The sequence below is a fragment of the Python bivittatus genome, unplaced genomic scaffold, assembly GCF_059951505.1.
Source record: "Python bivittatus isolate LINGU-HERP-01145 unplaced genomic scaffold, Pbiv_v1 ctg000440_np1212, whole genome shotgun sequence".
NCBI classification, from domain to species: Eukaryota; Metazoa; Chordata; class Lepidosauria; order Squamata; family Pythonidae; genus Python; species Python bivittatus.
The window spans coordinates 1,631,323-1,652,396 of NW_028277063.1; the positions used below are offsets into that span (position 1 = coordinate 1,631,323).

At 44.7% G+C, this 21,074-nt stretch overlaps 1 protein-coding gene across 2 annotated transcripts; it reads right to left on the reverse strand.

The window, feature by feature from the left end:
• Positions 1 to 4,676: 4,676 nt before the first annotated feature.
• On the reverse strand, positions 4,677 to 13,755 carry PRR14 (proline rich 14). Of its 2 annotated transcripts, XM_088142592.1 has the most exons (12): positions 13,623 to 13,755; positions 13,124 to 13,391; positions 11,898 to 12,028; positions 11,551 to 11,806; positions 11,380 to 11,429; positions 10,899 to 10,990; positions 9,470 to 9,819; positions 9,105 to 9,319; positions 8,214 to 8,313; positions 7,964 to 8,070; positions 7,308 to 7,379; positions 4,677 to 6,113 (listed from the first exon to the last, which is right to left on the reverse strand). In XM_088142592.1, the coding sequence occupies exons 1-12, from the start codon at positions 13,718 to 13,720 to the stop codon at positions 5,864 to 5,866; spliced, it is 1,989 nt and encodes a 662-aa protein (XP_087998718.1). In that variant the 5' UTR covers positions 13,721 to 13,755; the 3' UTR covers positions 4,677 to 5,863. The 2 variants fall into 2 exon arrangements, with proteins under 2 accessions (XP_087998718.1, XP_087998717.1); XM_088142591.1 differs by having other exon boundaries at positions 4,678 to 6,113; positions 9,105 to 9,819.
• Between the last annotated feature and the right edge of the window lie 7,319 nt (positions 13,756 to 21,074).

Genomic DNA, 21,074 nt, shown 5'->3' on the forward strand with positions numbered 1-21,074 from the left:
AAGCCCGGTTGACGTCATAAAACGATCATGTCATACCATATTCCAACAATGGAATAGTTTGATGCAATTCTTCTAGTAGGAGAACATCATTAGTTGCCCCATTTAACTTATTCTTGGCTGCTGTGCCTTAGAGCAGTGTTTTTCAAACTCGGCAACTGTAAGATGGTGGACTTCAACTCCCAGAATTCCCCAGTCAGCATGCTGGCTGGAGAATTCTGGGAGTTGAAGTCCACATGTCTTAAAGTTGCTGAGTTTGAAAAACACCACTTTAGAGCATTGCTTCCAATTCTGGTGCCAGGCAGCTAAAAGTGAGACCTCAAAGCAAAGCTTACTGAACCTTACTAAATTAGGCACAATATTTTTCAGTAATTTTTCACAGCAGCAGTTAACTGGTGTGAAATGAAATGTTTTCCAGCTAATGTGTGCGAGGCAGTATGTGCTGAGATTTTGGTAGCTGTGCTGCTAGCATCTTCACAGCAGATGTGAAACAGGACTTGGCAACAAATGTCCTGTCCTTAGATAGTCCCAGTTGCATGCAAAAGTTTAGGCACCTTTAATCCCTAAGGGAACAGAAGCTGACATAACCTCTACGATGTACAAAGTTTAGCCCAACAGTTTTCTGCAAGTTTGAATGCATACCTGCCATTCATGCTCAATTGTTTACAGATTCTAAATAAGAAAACAGTGAATACAGGTAGTTCCCGGTTTAAGAATGAGTTCCGTTCCCAAGGTCTGTCCTTAAGTCGAATTTGTATGTAAGCTGGAAGAGTATTATTATATAATACTGAATAGGTAGTATTGTGTAATGAAACTCGAACCATTGTGTATTTAACTCCAATTTTGCTACAGTAGGTTCCGTTCTTAACTATGGGCCATCCATAAACCGGACACGCTTAACCCAGGAACTAGTGCTTATAGAGTTGTTAATAAGGCCCAAAAAGTGATTGACTCATACAGTTAGTCAAGTGAGGACAATTTTCACAGGAGTGCAAATACTTTGATTCTTTTCACCTCTCAGATTGTAATTGCACAGTCCACTTTCAACAACCAGCTAAGAAATTATTAGAGCATCTGAGAAAAAAAAGATACTATAATTTTCACTTAGAAAGCAGGGGAAGGCTATAAAACTCAGTGGTTTCAGCTAGCAACTTTAACTGTGAGAAACATTGTTAAGAAATGGAAATTATATGGAATTGTTGAAGTTAAGGCAAGATCTGAAATAAATACACCAACCCCCCCCCCCAACACACACACTCTCTCTCTGCTAGAAATGGTCAGATCTGCAAAATAGAACTCACAGATCACTGCAAATGAGCTCCTGTAGCTGACACTGGAAAAATGTGGCCATAGCCACATAAGATACATCTGAATAACAAAGGGTAAAGAATTTGAAGAAAATATCATTTTACCAACCATTAAGCATGAGAGTCATTCTGTTATGGTTTTGGAGCGCGTGGCTGCCAACAGTACAGAAAGTTTTGTGTGGGTGCAAGAAAGAATGGATTCCCCAAATATCAACATATCCCACAGTGAAGAAATTGAGACTGGAAAAAAGGTTGGATATTTTAGCAAGACAACATATCTCCAAATCAGTCATGAAGTACTTAAAGGAAAGAAAAATCCAGATTTTGAAATCACTTTCACTCTCCCCAGACATGTATATTATTGAAAATCTGTGAAACAATCTCAAAACACACTGTGCATCTAAGGAGACTTAAGAATATTTCTGAACTAGAAGAGTTTTGCAAGAAAGTGTGAAAAAAAAACCCCAAAAGCAAGAATAAAAATATTCTTAATTGACATCAGGAAATGTTTGGATGCTATTATTTCTGCCAGTTGAGGTATTATGAAGTACTGATTCAAGGATGTCCAGACATCTGCACCTGCCATATTCGTGGTTTTCTTCCTTTGAATCTGTAAACAACTGTACAGAAATAGTAAGTATGCAGAAACATCTCAAGTTTAATTTTGTGTTATATGCTGTAGAAGTTGTGTTGGCTTCTGCTCACTTACGGATTCTCACTGAAACATACAATTATACCAGACATACCTAAACTTTGGCATGCAACTGTATATACTGAACATTCCATAGAATTAAAAAACATGGAAGGAACATACAGGCTGAAAAATAGGACAGTCTGTACTGGATGAACACCAATGCCAAATCACAAAGTAAACCTGGAGAATGTTGGCATCCTAGCATGATGCCATACATTTCTCTAGGTAACAGAAATGTATAAAGATCCAAATCATTGAAATAAGGAGAAAACTTAATTCTCATCTGCATGGCAGCTAGCAGTTCTTTGGGATGTTCCACCCATTGAGGAGAGGGAGTGTATAAGGATGTGACATCTATTGCCAAGTTCAGTTTCAGATCTACTCTAACACTAGCAGTACTGCTAAGTGAAATGTCAGGACATAATCACTGTCTCACACAGTGTTTCCCAGGAGTAATTTCACCAATATAATATTTATTTCCGTTTTTCTTATCCACTTCTGTTTCCTAGGAGGGGGAATTTATTTTTTTTTTAATTTAGGGATAAAGTGGTATTTATTGATACTGCATTGTTAGATTCTGATTTTCACTGTAAAACAGTCCCAATTTATGAAATTAAGGAACACTGTTTCTACTTGAACATGCTACTCTGATGTGATAAGTAGTCCCACATTCAATTCAATGGTGTGAGGCAAGAGAATGATTGCCACTTGTTATTCTATTGAAAACAAACCCATGTCCTCAAAGCCAGAATCACTTTGTGTGAGATGGGCAGCTATATAAATATGATAAATGAATAATAAACAAACTTTGAATTACCATACTTAGGTTGCAAACATGCAGGTGACCACTAGATGGCAGCAAAGAGATACATAACATGCTTATCTGTTGCTGCCATCTACTGGGCATCCAGATTTTTGTAGTTTCGGTATGGCAACCATAATCCAACCTCTAGGAGAGCAGTCCACACTTTGGGTCTCATCATTTTCAAGGCCTCATTTTGAATTCCAGACATCCAAAGTGTTGATCATATACCATAGTACTCAATGTATTCACTCAGAGGATTTGCCAGTGCTCTCCTCAGGCTAGAAACAGGGATACCTAAAATTGATGTTAGGGCATGAAGGTTGATGTTAAACTACTGGCTGAAGGCCCAGTTCTTCCCCCCAAGATTACTCCCATTATTAATGATCGATAACTTCCCCATAAGCTGGAACAATGTCATAAAACAACAGTTCATGACTTGTGAGTTATCATCAGAGTCTCTATGAACCTTGGGCTATGACCATGCCAAACATACACTTCTCCAAAGACTTAATGGCATTGGATTTCAGGCAGAAGTAAATATCTTGTCACAGAGAAATAGGAGTTGGGCAACTAAGAGCTTTTGGGAAACAGCCAGCTGTCTCTTCACTGACATTCCCCAAACTAAGGAAAGCTTTCTTTTGGGCAAGGCATAATGTTTTGCCCTTGGCATTATTACAGGGAAGATACTCTAAAGTCCCATTTGAGAAATATATTTGCCTATGGAGATGTTGAAACAGTCCAACACGCATCATGTTATTGTGTCATCTTTACAGATTTTCATAATGCTTATATCCTGCCTCTTTTACATCAGTACCCTGGGCGATCTGACAATACTTATACTTTCATCCTTTTTTCAGGTTATAAATCGTTTGTAACTTAGATGATACCAAATTTCTGTGCAGCAGCTATGAAAATTAGGCATCGGTTGGTGAAAGGTCTCCCAGAGTTTTAACATACTTAATTCAATTGTCTGTAGAACTCCTGGTCTCTAGTCTGGTACCTTAACCACTGTAACAAACTGGCTCTCTGTATTCTTTTATCTTTTATCTTGTGTTTTCAGATATACTTCTATCTCTGGCTTTGGCTGCAATAAAGATTAATTAACTAATTAAGTAAGTAAGTACATTTAGCTGTTCGGACAGCTTGAGTCCATCTCAAGTAGAATTGACAGAAGACAAATTCTCAGACCTACATTTCAACAGCCAATTGAATTGTGCAGTATGAGAAGGGCAAAACAGCTGGCTTCATCCCATATCTGCATCTGACTCCGGCCAGGTACAATCTAAAGAGCAACACAAATAACATTGTCTGGGGGAACAGATTATCTACTGCAGAAAAACTAGCCCAGAGTTATGGAGGCACCTAATGACATCATACCTGAACACAAATGTTAAGAATCGGAATTTTTAGGTGTTTTTGGAAGGAATGGGGAAGCAATTTCTGCCTCTGGAACAGAATATATGTAGCTCAGAGTTGAACTGTGGAGTCCTTGGGGCTAGGTAATGAAATGTTTGCAAGAAAACACCAAGCTCAGAGAACCCCAAGGACTCCACAATTTCTGCCTCTAACAGGCTCCCACCGACTACTTCTGTAGTAAATGGAGGGAATCCAGGTTCAAGTTGAAACCAGGCCTATGCAACAAAATCACAGAGACTGACCCAAGTGTCCTCAAAATGGGGACATTCAAAAGAAACCATTCTCAAATTTGGAACAACGTGATCACCTGCCAATACGTTCCCCACTTTTTCTGTTACTGCAAGTGGTATAGGGCACTGTAGAGTGGATTTTAATAGTTTATAGCTGATTTTAGAAATTGTGATAGTAAACAGAAGCAAAGAACAACAGGGAAGGAAACCAAATGTGTTTGGGGAAAGAGAATTTTTTTTATTCACAACAGTAAAAAAAGAAAAGATGTCTCTTGCTACTAATTTAAGGCAAGAACAAGAGATCAATAGTACTGGTTAGTTTTCACTATCTGTGAGTCTGTGTCTTGAAAGCAATACTTTAGGGAAAGGCAACCACATGGACTTGATCCTGCAGCACCAAATGAAGTCAGTCCACAGCTATATCTTCAGTTTGTTAGACGTGGAGGGAACACTGGCCCTGAAACTTACCTATGAGCTATTTTTGGCATCCTCGTAAACAAGATTGGAAAATGAATAACTGAAAAAAAAGCTAAAAAAAATTCTCCCAAGCAGAAAAGTTTATTAGAAATATAGATTGATACAAAAATGCAAACAACTCCCCACCCCCACCCCGCCATGCCTAACAGAACACAATCCCATTGTCCATTTAAACTAGGAATACTGAAGCAGGATTCACAGCCATTTATGTTCCAACAACTGCTGAGGACATCTATCTTTTCCCAGCCTCTTGACACATCTTCCCTTCCTTCCCATTTTTACTCCTGCCCCATTACAAGCCTGCTTTTGCTCTTTCTCTCCTGTCATTCCTTTGCAATCAATGGGCTTTTATGTTCCAGTCTTCTGGTTTAGTCAAGATGGCAGCCACAGGGTATGGGTAACTTGATCTCCACATGGTTGGACACATCCCTTGCTGTGCTAAATCCCCTGCTGATGGGTCCGCATGCTCTTCCTGGGTGAGGCACTGATGGTCTGACTATGCACTGGAAGCAGAATGCAGGGAATGGGCACCACCATGTTTTTGGCATCACCAACATTCTGTTGTTCAGGCTCATGAACCAAAGAAAAAGGGGACTGGCAAAATGACCAATCAGGCAAGGAGGCAGTTAGCTGAGGGAGGCTGCTGGGTGACGTCCAGCTACCCCCATGTTCATAACATCTGTGGCTTGGAGGACAACCTATTATCCCTGGATGATGAAACTACTGTCACTGGAGATCAATAGGTGGGAATGATACAGTGAATAAAGAGAACCGGGGAGAAGGCTGGAGTGCTCATGGTGACTTGGTGCTTGGGGAAAAAATATCAGACAAAACTCATGAGTGGTTTGAGAAAGAAGTGGTTTGGGGGAAGGGGGAAAGACAGAAAGGTAAGGCCTCCAAGAGATACTTTTCTTTCTTGAGAGTGTATGTAGACTCTTCAACACATGTCCTCCTCAAACAGGGCATCCAGTTCAGCCAGCCGCTGCTGTAGCATCTCCTCCAGTTCAGTGGACTGGGGCTGAGCCCGTCTTCCCCTTGCCCTACGACCTCTTCGAAAGCGGGGTTTGCGTTGCTTGCGGGGAAGGCCCCCCTCCCTGAACTCCATCGCCCTCTTCAGCTTGCGTTGGCTGGTGAAGACAAGGGCTCCATTGCGTTCCAGTGGTACCTCAAATATGGTCTCAAATGATCTGCGAGGAGAGAGGAGATGGGTCACCAAATTTAAAAAGAAGCCATCTCTGAGATTCCTAATAATGAGACCAGCTTAGACTGGTGGCTGTCCAACAAGTTAGAAGAAGGACAGATTTAACTATAAAGTCCTCTTGACTCCCAATAATTTACAGCTGGGGGAAAAGATGCCAGCATTCATGTGGCCATCAAGTGCAGAGCACACTCTGAAGGTTAGGCGTGGGATTGCATTGTAATCAGACAATTCTGGCAATCTCCTCGGTGGGTACACAAAAGGTCAGGAGTGAAAGAAATTTGAAAGGGGGTAAATGTGGAGTCAAGGAAGAATTTAAAACACCTCTACAGCAAAATAACATTCTATCTATAGTTCCCTTTTGGATTTAGAGCCTATTGTATTCACTGCCCACTTGTTAAAGAACTGCTTAAGCCATCCCAAGAATGAGAAAATTCTAAAAAGTGCAACAGGCAGCTTATTACAGAAAACAGCATAGAAATCCTGCATGGCAGCAGTAAATAGAAAGTATGAGATGAGCCAGGATTGGAATGGTTATTCAATGCCGAATTCCGTAAGTCCTCTGTGGTCCATCAGCTAGATGGATGCAGATTTTGAGTCCAATGCAACTGACGTAACTTTTGTATCACTTTCACAGCAGGGAGAAAATGCTAAAGCAACAGGTAGTTGATACTTCATTTCTGTTCCTTTTTCAACACTGCTGCTCCAAAGCAATTGGTTTCTACTAAGATCAGTCTAGTACTTTTATACACATCAGCTTTCTTCCACCTAGTGCCCTCAGAGCCATTATAGCCTCAACCTTCCCAGCCAACATTGCCAGAGGATCTTTGGTTAGAAACTCTGCCAATACATTTCCTTCCCAAGCATGTTGACTCTACTTGGTCATTTGGAGCTGTGAGACCTAGATTCTGTCTCCAAGGACTGAATGTAGACATTGTACTATAGTTTCCTTAACTATGGTTTGCAGAACAATTTATAATTGGTTTCCCAAAGTTGCTGAGCCATAAACCAGAGTGCATAAATGGTGAGGTACATGCAACATACTTGACCACAAAACCAACCATCTTGTGACGCCGCCATGTATGAGCCCTGCCAACCTCTGTAAAGACAGGGACCATACAAGCCATTCTGCAGCACCTTTGTAAAGGCAAACACCAGCATCTCTGAAAGCCAGCCTTCTCACCTCTTCTCAGTGGGCGTGCGATAGTTCTTGTTTGTGTAGATCTCTTCCAGACTGAACTCTTTCTTGTTCAGCCTGAGAAAGGAGAGAAAGAGAACATATTACCTTGAGATAACTTGGCCAGTAGGGGGAAAAAATCTGTTAGGCAGGAGAATCGCTCTGCAGAATAATAAAATATTCTCTTACAGCATATGGGTTATCCCTGCTACGTTCTCAATTTTCAGACAAGCTTCTAAGCTTGCCATTCAGTTAGATATTGGCAGGAATGCTCACTGGGCTATATTGCCAACAGGATCTTTGCAAAACATTTCAGACTCAAGATTCCAGGATTCCCTTCTATTTAGCTTTATTCTTTCAGAGTTCCCAAAAGTCGATCTCTGACCCACCACCAGAACATGCAAGTCCTTAGATTTGTTCCAATGCAACTGAAAAGCAAATGACCAGGCAACAGAACGCTAACACTGGAGAACAGCCCAGCCCCTTCTGCTTACACATTGCCCCCTGCCCCAATGCACCCACCTGCTCTTGGGCTCACAGAGAACCTGAATCCTGGGTATTCAGATCACTACTGGGCTCTTTTGAAGCCCATCTCCGTCTTTCTGCAGAGTGCCTTTTCATTTGGGGCACATTCTCCCATTTTGCTCAGGGCATGCTCTCACCTGACCGGACGGGGAAGCCCCATAGGAGTGAGATTGGCCTGGTGCCTGGCTGGCGTCTTCCGGATTCTTATGCAGGACACCTTCCCTATAGTATTCTCTTGGGATCCCTACAGGTTTTAGGGAAATTAAGTGGGGATAAGAACGGACGTGATTGGAAAGCCAAACCCTATAAAACGGGAGGGCAGCTCAATCCACCCCCACCCCTCACTGCACAGCACTTCTTCTGTTATACCCTACATCAGTGACTGACCTTCATCTCAACTTCTGAAAGCACCAACTGGTCTGATGCAACCATGCCTAGGCCAACCGCAGGTACCCTTTGCCCACCATCTGGGGAGAGGGAGATGTTCCTAAAAGGACAAAGGAAAGGAAACACAAGTCAAAGATGTCCTCCATACTGGAGGAGTCTGCTCATCTGTTCAGAGGAGGACAGACTAGGAAAAGAACTTAAGTTCAGTCTTCTCCCAGACCTCCTCCTCCTAACCTTCCAGATGTGTTAATTACAAATCCCCACATCCTCAGTGAGTACAGCTAGGAGCTGTGTAGTCCAACACATCTTGCAGGAAAAAGCAAGCAAGCTGACTGAACAGGATGACCTAAGATTAAATATGCAACACTTCATGGGAGTTGTGGGAAAGGTGGAGCAAGGAAAAAAGCAAAAGAAGTAGAGACTCTCTTAGGCAGATTCCAGAACTAGTCAAGAATCAGAAATGCAGCTATGCCTTATGGAGAGATGGACCTCAGGCAATCCCAGCCTAGTGTACCCTTGATCTTACAGAATGGCTTTCCAATGCCGTTGCTCAAAATCTTGTACAGCAGCCTTTCCCAACAATAGCCTCCATCATATTCTTGACTACCATCCCCATTATTCCAGTTCAAGCTGGCTGGGACTGGACTCCAAGAACACCTCACCCAAAATCTCCCAATGTAAAAAAGATGCTGTAAAAGAAAGATGCAGCCTTTCCATAGGGAGGGATCAAGATGCCTGTTACTTTTTTGCCCTTCCTTTCTTTCTAAGGAGATGAAGCATACGCATGCACCTTCAAGACCACTCTCGCCTCGTTAGGGTGGACCTGAGGCTCTCTGAGATTCCCAAGCGGTAACCTACATCTTTGGGGAACAGGGATGAAAAAGCTTTTACCTGGAATGCTCCGGGTCAGATTCATGACAGCAGGATGGTGCGAGGGGAGAGTAGGAGGACGGATCACAGTGTGCAGCATGAACCAAGGGTCCTAGCAAGAGGCGGGCAGGGGGGGTGCTGAAGGGGTAGACTTCCTTGCGCAGGCAGGGCAGAGTGGGACGGTCCAGTTCTCGAGATACTTCCAGACTGCAAACCGTGTGTCGGCGTTGCCGCAGCTGCGACAATGGGGAAAGCCCAGAAGAGACGGTTTGCCAAGAGCAGGCTCTAGGAAAATCAGGGCAGGAGTAGCTACGTCCAAGGCGGGGCTGAGGAGCTGGGTCTCCTTCGTTCAAGCGCCACTGGCGGATGGGGGGCCTCCCACTCACCACCAGGTTGCTCACTTCTCCTTTCTCTTCTTCACGGCAACAGCTCCTTTTCCGGGGACGTGGTTCCGAAATGGCAATTTTCACCTCAATCTTGACTCCCGGGCGAGGGGTAGCCGGCAGAGCCGCCGCTTCATCCACATTTCCTGGAGGGTGCGGTAACAGGGAGGGGGATCCCTCAGCAGGTGGCAGGGATGGTTTGGATGGGCTGAGGAAGATGTCAGCAAAGGCTTCCAGTTTCGAACGCATGCTTTGGAAGACTGGGGTCAGGCCCCAGTGCCTGAAGCGGGGGACCACGGGTGGGCGCAAGGGAGTCAAAGCCGAAGGAGAGCTGTCTGTTTCAGAGGACGGATCTGATGGAAAGGGAAAGAAACGGCCATTACGCAGGAAGCCAGCCATAGAGGAAAAGCAGAAGTATCTTGAGCACCATTTCCACAAGAGGCTCAGCTATACAATGATTCCACAGCCACAAAAGGAGAGTTCAAAATATTCCCCTTGCTGACACCACTAACAGCTTTTTCAAAGGACATGGGCGGTCAGGAAACCTTACTTCCAATTAATTGGGAGGAAACTCCTAGATCACTGTCTTAGTAGGTGGCAATATCTGGCTGACCTTAGCTGATTTCAGAAGCTAAGCAGGGTCAAATCTGGTTAATACTCAGATGAGAGACTCCTGACCCCCAGAAAATTCCAGGGCAGTTGCTAGATTTGGAAGAAAATCCTGGAAGGCGCAGTGGTAAGCCATTTTCATATTATTGCCAAGAAAACTACATGGATCATCAACATGAGAGTATCCGACTTTGCCTTGAAAAGAACAGCTTTTTGCTGTAGATCACATCCTTTCCTAGGAGATACGGCAAGCAATGGGAAGGCCCAAAGCCAAGGGTACTCTGGAACACCCCTTCCTCATCTTTCTCTTCTCTTTTCCTTCCGTTTTTCATTGTTCCTCTTTTCTTGCTCTCTCTCACGCACAGTAATATTGCTAAATAGTTACAAGGGTATGAAGGGTACACCTTCATTTTCATCCCCAACGTTTGTGTGTGTAATGCTAGTGTGCAAAGACTAATAAATAAAGGGGAGAGGAGGCATTCTCATCACCAGTCAAGATGGAAAAGAGTGCCTTTCCTCTTACACATTGGTCTGGAATCTCTTGGCCATGCAAACCCCCCATCTTTTCCAAACAATTTCAGGAACAGCATTATGTGACATGAATCCCCTCCCTGCCTTCCTCATCCCCCAAACAGCAGGACATTTCAGCGCTATTCCTATGTAGCCTTTGGAGGTCCTCTCAAAACAATGAAGCCCTTGGCCACGTAAAGGATGATCACCATTGCTATAAATGTTTAGGTATAAGCATGTCTTTTGCACATCACCTAAATACCTGGACAGACAGACTGCCAGGTCACTTCATTTAGTTCAGAGCTCCACCAACCTGCGCGATGGCCATGGTCATGTAGATCTGAAGGCGCTGGCTTTTCTACACTGGAAGATGATGACTGATGAGGCAACTCTAGCTGATCACTCCTGAGCAAGAGCAGAAACAGTGGGAAGTGAGGGGCAATCGCTTTAGCTCTTCAACCTAATGATGTCCTAGAACAGCCTTCTCCAACTGGGTGACAGTTGGAGATTTACCCAGCTAGGGGCTTTAAGGTGGGATAAAAAGCATCAGAGTTAACCCCTAAAGAGCCCTCCCCAACCCAGGGACTCCAAATATACTGGGCTTCCACTCTGGTAATTCTCCAACCAGCATGGTGTTTGGCGATCATGGTACTTCGAAGGCTAATGCATCTGGAGGGCATCCGGTTAAGAAAGGCTACTCTCAAGATCCATCAGCTATTTTGCTGCACAACCATAATCCTAGCGAAGGGAGAACGATGGTACAATCATTCCTCCACCTAGGGGAAAATCCTTACCGGCAGGGGGATGGAAAGTCCTCCAGCAGCTCCTTGCCAATGCCGGCATCCTGCCAGCGAGAAAAGATGTCTGAACCAAAACGTGGACCAAGCCACTTCCCCATGACCCCAACCTGCAAAGGTTTGGCCATTTGTCACTTTTCCCAGGATTATTTTCCACACCAAACTCACCTGGGCTTGGTTCAACTGAGAGTCCTCCAAACTGGGGATCGGCTGATGAGCTTTCTCCTCTGGGACAGCCTGTGCGCCCTCTCTCCCATTTACTAGGGAAACCCCCTTCTGCAGGCGCTGCCTCTTGGCTTGCAGCCGCTCTGACTCACGGCAGCGATGGGGAGACAGTCTTTGGTCCCACAGCTGCCGGCATGTGTGAGCCAATTGCTCCTGAGGCTCCTGGCAGGGCTGAGAACCTACCTTAGCGGGAAGTGATCTGAGGGAGGAAGACAGACAGGTAGCTTTCAGATAGCTGCTGACATCCACAAACCACACAGTCAATTTTTGTCACCTGGATCCTTGCTCACCTGCACACAGTGCTACTCTGCCCTTTTCCTGACCAGGAAACTTTGGTCTCATTCCCAACTATCAGCTGGAGGGGATTTGTGGAAGGAAACAAGGCCGGCCTTTGTAAAAGCAAACACCTTGGTGGAATCTCCTGGACAGAGGAAGAGAGAACCCAACTTTCAAACATTTCTGAACATCAGATCAGAAACCTCCCTTCCTCACTCCACAATCCAGTCACGCACTTGCTTTCCAACAGAAGTTCCCCTTTGGATAGAAAAGATGAATTGGTTCCCCTCCCACTGTGCCAGGGAGAACCACAGATCATACAATCGAAGTCTCCTGATTCAGCTACCCAAAACATGGCGCGTGCAGGAAATAGCAGGGAACTGAACGATTTCCCACACTCTGAGAATCTTTCAGTTGGAAGGGACATTTAGCTCATCAAGTCACCTGCTCTGTGCAAGAATCCAAATTCCAGCACATAAGATTGTGAAGAGTTTTAGAGAAGAATTATAAGAAGTTTTTTTCCTATCTCATTCTGCCCTACCATCATAGGTCACTCCTGGGGATGTAACTAAATACAACCGAAATGCATATCATTATCATCACCATCCCACAAGTGATTAGAAACAGGAGAAATAACCTGAAGGTTTGAAAAGAATTCTAAACATAAAACAGCTCAGATAAATCAAAATGCCTCTGCTTAGTAACAAAAATCAGGCATCAGGCAAACAACCCTTGTAGCTTTCTGGGTCGCCTGGTGTGGAAGAGACATCTGTAAAAGGGTATTTTTAAAATGATTGTTGTTTTGTACCCTGCTTTTCATTTATATTGAAATCCTACAAGTGGAGTTTCCAGTGTACCTGTGGGTAGATTTGCAGAAAGGAGTTGTTCCAGTACCTTAGCCAGAGAGCCCAGAAAGAGGCTGGGCACTGATTCAGCTGGCACAGCACCAGCTTATTACCTCAGAATGGCCAGTCCCAAACGGTAACCAAGAAACTGACATCTGTCTATGCAAAGCCTGCGAGATACAGCTCCCTACTGCAAAGAACTATACTCAACAGGTTTTTAAATCCGTATGTGAATGCCTGAATAAAAATAGAACGAAGGGTAGAGGCATTTCTAGCAAAGAAGCAACTGGAAGGCATCAAGATGGAGTTAACTGCCGTCCTCTGTTTCCATTCAGTTTGGTAGCCTATCCCAGACATCTTTTTAACATGTGCCCCATGTTTTACAGCATCCTTACAGGCACTTGGGTTGTGGAAAAGTCTTCCAGATCAACAGCGAGCACCCTTCGCTGTTCCTTCTCCATGGGAGATGCAACACGCCACAGGGTCTCTCCCATCCCACCATAAGCGCCCCTGCTCTTTTCCGCCATCGGGGGGGAGCCCTGTCGAAGCCGTTGCCTCTTCTTGGGTGACCATCTTTCATCTTCACACAGGGGGGGCAAAGTTCTGCCTATGTCCAGGGGCTCCGGAGGAAGTATAGGGGTTTCCTGCTCCTCAGCCTCAGGCCTGCAAAAGGAGAAAGAGAGACTCTTAAGACCAGTGTTTCTCAGCCTTGGCAACTTGGAGATGTGTGGACTTCAACTTCATGGCTGGCTGGGGAATTCTGGGAGCTGAAGTCCACATATCTTAAAGTTGCTAAGGTTGAGAAACACCGCTCAAGACAATAGTGTGATTCCTCCTCTCAGTCCCCTCCCCCCCCCTTTGAATTCCCAGGCAAAAGACCCAACAATCTCTCACCTGAATATGATGACTTTTCGTCGTCTGACCGTCCTCTCAAAAGCAGATAATGGCCGAGGATCCCCACCAGAAGTTCCTTCAAGAAGAGTACATTCCATGGCTGGACTCAGACCCCACACCTTCTTGGGGTCAGGGATTGGGAGGCTGTCCCATTTTTCCACCAGATCCTCATTTCTCACCTCTCTGTTTGGAGTGGGATGGGAGGGAAATCAAATAAATGTCTACTTATTTTAATAAACAACACGTGCATATATACTTACTGCTTCTCATCTGCATAAATCTTGAAACAATTGGCAATGAGAAAAACTATATTTCATTAAAATATCCACAAATCGAGCTAAGAACAATGGCAGAGTTAATGGCTGGGAAACCCAACATTTAAAAAAGATGGATTTTGTACAGCCAGAAAATACCAAGCTTGAGGCTTGATGTACCCAAAAGGGATTCTGCTCAATTAATTGTAATCTCTGGGTAGTTCTCAAGGAAATATAAAACAATCACAGAAGCCTAAAAAGAAAGGAAAATACTAACAAAAAGTGATCACATTACAAAACTAAATAAATAAGTTTAGTAGCACCATAACATTACAAAGCTTGAAATAGCCCCAAAATATACTGCAAACTGAAAACACATCCATAAGGCACTGAAAGAACCATAATAGAGCCTCTCTAAGAAGGATATTCAGAGGAAGCAATTATATTTCTATGGATAATAGGTCTGTCATTCCCCACCTTGGAATTTTAATCATGTTTAAATTTTTAAAACATCATTTTTAATCATTCCAGCTTCAAATCAAAATGCATTTATTTGAAAGACATTCCACCAACCACCAGTTCTATTCTCATAACCTGTTAACACAGCTGAGCATCCTAAAAACAAGAGAAGGAATTCATTCTTACTGATGAATTAAAGAATAATTGACAGCCGCCTCTACACAAAGCTGCAGTTCAGTGGAGCTTACTTACTCCCTGTCTTTGACAACAGATCAAGTGTGTGGTGGGGCATGTTTTTATAAGAATGATTGCAAACCCTGCTAACACTTTTGAAAGGTTTGCTGGTTCAAATCATTATTCTTCTAAATAGTGCTGCACAATACCCAGAGGTAAGTGAGGAGGGGGGATTATGTCTCTCCCAAAGAAGCTAATTATAAATCATTAGCAAACATCTAAATAGCATGTTATTAAGACCCATTCTTTCTCCCACATAAGTTTTCCAGAATAATCAAAAGTTAAATTTGGATAGTGCTGGGAAAGCTTCCCAGCATAGGCCAGGAGATACTCTATATAGTGTGTGTGTGCGTGCGCATGCGCCTTTGAGTCGGTGTTGAGTTGGATTAGTCCCTGCAGTTTTCTTGGCAAAATTTTTCAGAAGTGGTTTGCCATTGCCTCCTCCTTAGGGCTAAGAGAAAGTGACTGGCCCAGGGTCACCCAACTGGCTTTGTGCCTAAGGCAGGACTAGAACTCACCACTTCCTGTTTCTAGCCTGGTACCCTAACCACTACACCAAACTGTCTCTGCTCTATTTGGTAGGATATATAAATAAAATAGGCAAGAGGTATTGCATTAAACCAATCAGAGCAGGACAGAAATCATTCCCCCCCATCACTCCACAACTTTTAACAGTACCAATACACATGACAGGCTGACGTTTGTATGTCAATCTGAGTCACTACATGACAGAATTCAAAATCCAAAATTGGATGTTAATTTTATCACCACCACTCAAAAAACACAAAATAGTGCATCAGCTTTCAGGTTTCCAAGCAAGATGCTGGAAAATGCAGGGGATGTGAAAGAAGCAACTTCTCTCCTTCACATCCACCTTTTTCCCACCAGCTGGCCGATGACAAATTCCTGTGGTCAAAAGCTTTCACACTCTTTCCTACTTTTGGGGTTGGCCTTAATAAAATGCTTACCAACAGTATACTTTTTTTTACATGTAGTAACACAACTATGATTTTCCCTCTTTTTTTTTTTTTAACATAAGGGAAAACTTTCACCTCTCCATTTGCTCCCCACTACTGATAATCCGGTTTTGCAAAAATTATCACAAAAGAGCGGGGGGGGGGGGCGGAGAAACAGCAAAGGTCAAATCATGGGACTTGAGAGAAATCAAGACAGCTCAACCCAACGAGTCCTGCCGGGCCGTGATAAATAGAGGCCAACAAGAGTGCCAGTCTTGCTAAGCTGATAATTTTGGAAAACGTCCATCCCGCTTTTGCTATAGAGACTCAAACAACTTAGCAAGGGATCAGCTATTCCAGCATCTCTTCCATCCTAATCCTTCTTCTGCCGGTAGTTTTTCAAATCTCGCTTTCTGCAGCTCTTGGTTACGGTCCACCCACCTTAAAGTTGCCAAGTTTGGCAAACTCTGGGGTAGAGCGCAAGTAGAGCCGAGCCTTACCCAGCCTCGCCTTGCCGCCTCTGTGCCCCTCCCGGCCCGGGGAGGTGAGCAGGAGGATCTCAGAGGGCACACGCGCACACGCGCACACCTCACACGAACAGTCGCGCTGGCCCCTCCGCCCGGGCAAGGAAGCGGCGGTCCCCGCCACTCCTTCGCCCGGCATGGAAGAAGCCGCGGGAGCCGCTCCCGCTGGGCACTCCCGCGCTGACGGCCGCCGAGGGAGCGAGCCGAGGATGCCCGGCTGCCAGCAAAACACCCGGAGCGCTGGCTCCCGCTCCCGCAGGGACTCCTCCCGGGGGCGCCCCGGCATCCTCCCGGGTGCCCGGTCATCCGCCAGGCAGACCTTCTCAGAGCCCCCCATGCCCCGCGGGGGACCTCACCTCCAGCCTCCGCAGGGAAGAGACACTCACGCCGCGAGAGGGAGGGAACGAAATAAAAACCGCCTCCCCCCCCCCGCCGGTTTCCAGCTTTTCCTCCTCCCCCAGCCCTTCTCTCACCAGCCTCTCGGCACGGCCCGATCCTGCTCCAGGTCCAGCCCGCCCAATAGCGGAGCACCTTGTTTTCAGCCGCAGCCAATGGCCTCCTGTTTCTTTACTCAAGTGGTGGCTAAAGCGTCGCCATCATTACCTAGGGCAAGAGTGGGCAAGCTGTAGCCAAAGCCCGGATATGGCACCCCTCCCCTTTTCGGCGGCCTCAGAACCCGCACGGGAAGGGCGGGTCGGCTTGGTGCCGGGGATTCAGGAGAGGTGTCTTCCGAGACTAAACGGGTGCTTTAAACCTAGTAAAGGCTTAACGAACCCATTTCAGTTTCGCCCCCCCACACTCCCCTCCCCTGAAACTGATTTCCCGGCTACCAGAAGGTTAGCGAAAAGATGCCTATCCAGCCCCGCGCTTCCCCCATCTTTTTAAAGGGTCCACGCTTCGGTGACGTCCTTACGTCACCAGCCGCGCCTTCTTCGGCTCCAGGGGCCTCCGTTTTTATTTTTTTATTTTTAAACGGACGAACCTTTTCAGTTCCGGGCCTAAAAAAAGGGGGCGGGGGGACGCTGGACGTTGCGTTGCAAGAAAAGCGTTGTAACCGCCCTCTTGAGTTCGGGTCGACGGAATGTTGAAGTCAATGAGCCCACCATTTTGGGTTTGGGCAAGAAAAGGGAGGCTATGAAAATAAGACACCCCATAAAAAGCGGTAGCCATTTTGGAATAGGGCAGATTCTAGGTGGCGCCGTCTAGGGCGCCGCCATTTGAGGGGAGGGCCAGAAACTGAAGATTTAAAGGGCCAGCGCTTTCTCTATGTCTTCACCCTTTGGAAAGGTGCTTTCGTTTAATTGCTACTTATGAAAGTTCTGAGGCGAAAGCTTGATTTCAAAACAGATTTTAAATGCGAAAATCTAATTTTTGAACCGATGGGAGAAAACGGGGGTTGGATCTTAATCAGGTCCAAGGATTTGGCTCATAGTCTCTCTCCAATATCATAGTTTGCTCCTTCTAGGAAGAAGCGGAAGTGGGCTGATGGGGGGACTCCCTCTCGCGGGAGGTTTCCACGGGGGAGGGCTGGATTCCAGCACTCAGCAGGGGGTTGGACTAGAGGACCTTTGAGGCCCCTTCCAATTCAAACAAATGTCCTCTGTTTCTTTGTAAGTGTGCTTGTGTTTAAGTCTCTGTAATTTCAGCTACTTTTAAATACCCCCCCCCCCAAATGAATGTTCTGATTGCATTTTTTCCCTTCTCTCTCTTGGGCATGTAATAGCCTGATAGCTGGAGGGGAATTCTGGGAGCTGAAGTCCACACATCTTAAAGTTGCTGAGGTTGAGAAACCTTGCTCTAACCAACACAAGACCACGCCTAGGCCAAAAAAGCTGTTTGGTAGGAAAGTAGCCTTTTCTCCTGCTCAGTCAGCAGGGAGAGCACTGTCTTTCGCTCAGCTGAATTTGACAACTGGTCTGCCAGCAGGAAAGATGGGAAATGAAGAGAAACTATCCTTCAAACCATCTTTGCAGCTAAAGAAGTGTGTTTATTTTCTAAATACTGTATACGCTCTATAGGTTGATCCTTGTTTTCAGGGTGGGAGCAAAGGGACTTGACAGAAGGTTTGGGGTAATTTGTTATTTAATCATATTGGAATCCCTCCAAAATCTCAGGGAGACAGTTCATGTTTCCCAATGACACTGGGATGTGCGATTCCCTTCACAACAGAGAACTGACATGGCTGGGTAAAAAAGCTGAAGTCTAGGATAGGGATGTTTAAGAAAATTTGAATCCGAAGTGAGGGAAGGAAATGGTGTGGGGATTTTTGTTTGCTACTGTTATTTTCCAATAAAAGAGATTTTTGTTGTTGAAATCCATCATGGAATAGATTGGTGAAAAATAGTCTTGGGAGTGAGAAAAATAAAAACCCTTTGTTCCAGTTAATTTGTTCTGCATAGATTTAATGGCAATTTATTTTTCTTCTCTTTTGTGGACAGTTGGGACAATTCGGACTTTTTTCAGATCAGAAGTTTCTTACAAACAAATTATGTCTTTTTTAACTCAGCCATTGTGAAGATAATTTAGAAAGGAAGGGATGTACCTGTTTAATGAATCTTAGTCTGCATGCTGGGAAGTTTACAGTGGAGGAGGCTTTCCCTCGTCAGTGCAAGCTTGTGAATTTCCCAAATCTATTCAGCTGGCTAATGTGGGATGCAGAATATAAGATTAGTTGGCCATTGGCCAGAACCAGCAGAGCTCTTATGGTCGTTCCCTTATTAACTGATTTATTGTATTTATAACCCCTTTCATTACATGACTGTCTAACAGGAAGATAATTATAGCAATCAACACATTGGATGGTCCAATTATTCTTGCATTCTCTGAGAATGCTGTACTGTCTTGTTCAGTAAAGTAGCTACATTCCTGGGGATGTAGCTACATGGAAGTGTGAAGTAGCCAACTTGATTTGGTTGTGTAGCGTAATGCAGTGTAGTGGTTATGGAACTGAGTTCCAGGAATACCAGATTTAAGTTCACCCTCTGCCACGGAAGATCACCTTGAGTGACTTGGGCCAGTCTCTCCCTCTCCCTCCATCCCTCCCTCTCTCTCAACCTCACAGAGTTGTTACTGTGGGGAAAAATTGGCCGAGGAAGCCCTATGCAGGACAGTTGGATCCACAGCATATGGATGGTGTGACATCAAAATGGCAACACACTTGCGAGGACATAATCAAACAAATCCCAAATTGCATATTAGTCTCAGGATGTCTGGTACAAGGAGATAAGTTGTGGCATCTGCACAATTGTTTCATTTCCCACGGGTCATCATGTTACCCTCCTTTTCTCTCCCCAGAGTTGCCCATATGTTGTCTTCTCTGTCAAAAGTTCATATGCCTCCAGCCATGACATGACAGGATGACACTCCAATGGCGCAGTTTTGTCGCTCACTTTGATCTTGTGACAAAGAAAATTGGCAAGTTCTGCCGTTCATCCAGCTCCTTCCTAAAGACACAGAAGCCTCTGACAGGAAAGAAGATGATTGCGCCTCTTCCCTCTCTTCAAATCATGCAGGAAAAAATGGGTAAGAAAATACAGTATTTTTTTTTTAAAAAAACAGTTCTTAAAAGTAAAGACTGATTACAATAGGAGTTGTAATCCATCAGTATAAAGGCCACAATGTTGAGGAAGACTGTCTCATCCTCAATCTCTATCAAGCATATTTTAATATGGCAATCCTTTTATTTAAGTGCCAGTTGCCTGATGAAAAAAATCCTGTTATAAGAGAACAAGACAGAGAAGGACAGCCCAAAGTTTTTGATCAATGGGAATATGCAAGAATTTAAGCTACATTCCTTCTCCTTTAGAAACAGAAGATACATTTGGAGAGGACCATCTGCAGAATATGGTCAAAAAAGTCAAGATGGTGGCCACAGCAGTGCAACTGAAGTCTCGCCTGATCACACTACCATGACCATCTTGACTTTTTTGACCATGCCCGCAAACACCCCTGCATTGGGAGCACACTTTGGCTGGTCTGAAAAGATAGAAGTTAAAGAGAGACAAAGTTGCTTCTCTTTGTTTATTGAAATTATGAGATTCCATAATTTAGCTGCAAGTTAATTTTTCAGTGGAGGAATATAAGGTGATGGTGATTGGTTGACTATGTGCCATCAAGCTGATGTCATCTCTTACCCACCACATAAATAGACTGTCTCCAGGAGGATCTGTTCTTATGTGGTTCTTGGGGGGGGGGGGGCGCAACAGGAGTGATGGACGCTGAAGCCACAAATCCTTCAGTAAGGTGCCAAAATTGTGCTGACAGAGCATGCTGATCCACAGTAAGCTAACATGGTGTTTCTCAAACTTGGCAACTTTAGATGTGTGGACGGGAATTCTGGGAGTTGAAGTCTACATGCTGGCTGGGGAATTCTGGGAACTGAAGTCCACCCATCTTAAAGTTGCCAAGTCTGAGAAACACTGAACTCGCAGAACAATTTAATTTAATATTTATATTATTAATTAATTAATTAATAATTTAAAACATTGTGAGAAAACACAGCTTGGGTGGTTCTCTGTATTGTGTGAAGCCCTTCCCGGCAATTAGGTTAACTAAAAGTGCATTTGGGACTATCAGTTTATTACCTAAACTACTTCGAAAGCCTCTCAGGTTCAGGAGCACGATGTCAGATGCCGTAATAGCAACAGTAAATAGCATTTATTTCTTGACTGCAGGTTTCTCTTTAAGACCCCTTCTCAGGACCGCTAGTATATAGCCATAACCCCCTAGTGCAGTGTTTTTCAACCTTGGCCGCTTTAAGACATGTGGACTTCAACTCCCAGAATTCCCCAGCCAGCATGCTGGGAGCTGAGGTCCACAGGTCTCAAAGTTGCCAAGGTCGAGAAACAGTGCACTAGAGGCATGGAAGCTGATGTCTGTGGTGCAAACAGTAACCGCCGGCACCCCGGTGCTGCAAAACGGTCAGAGACACCCTTGCCCCCGCCGCTTCCACAGACCCGCGGCGGTGTGGAAATCAACCTCAGGCCGGGAATCAGACTCAAGCCCTGCTCTGTGCAGGGAATCTCC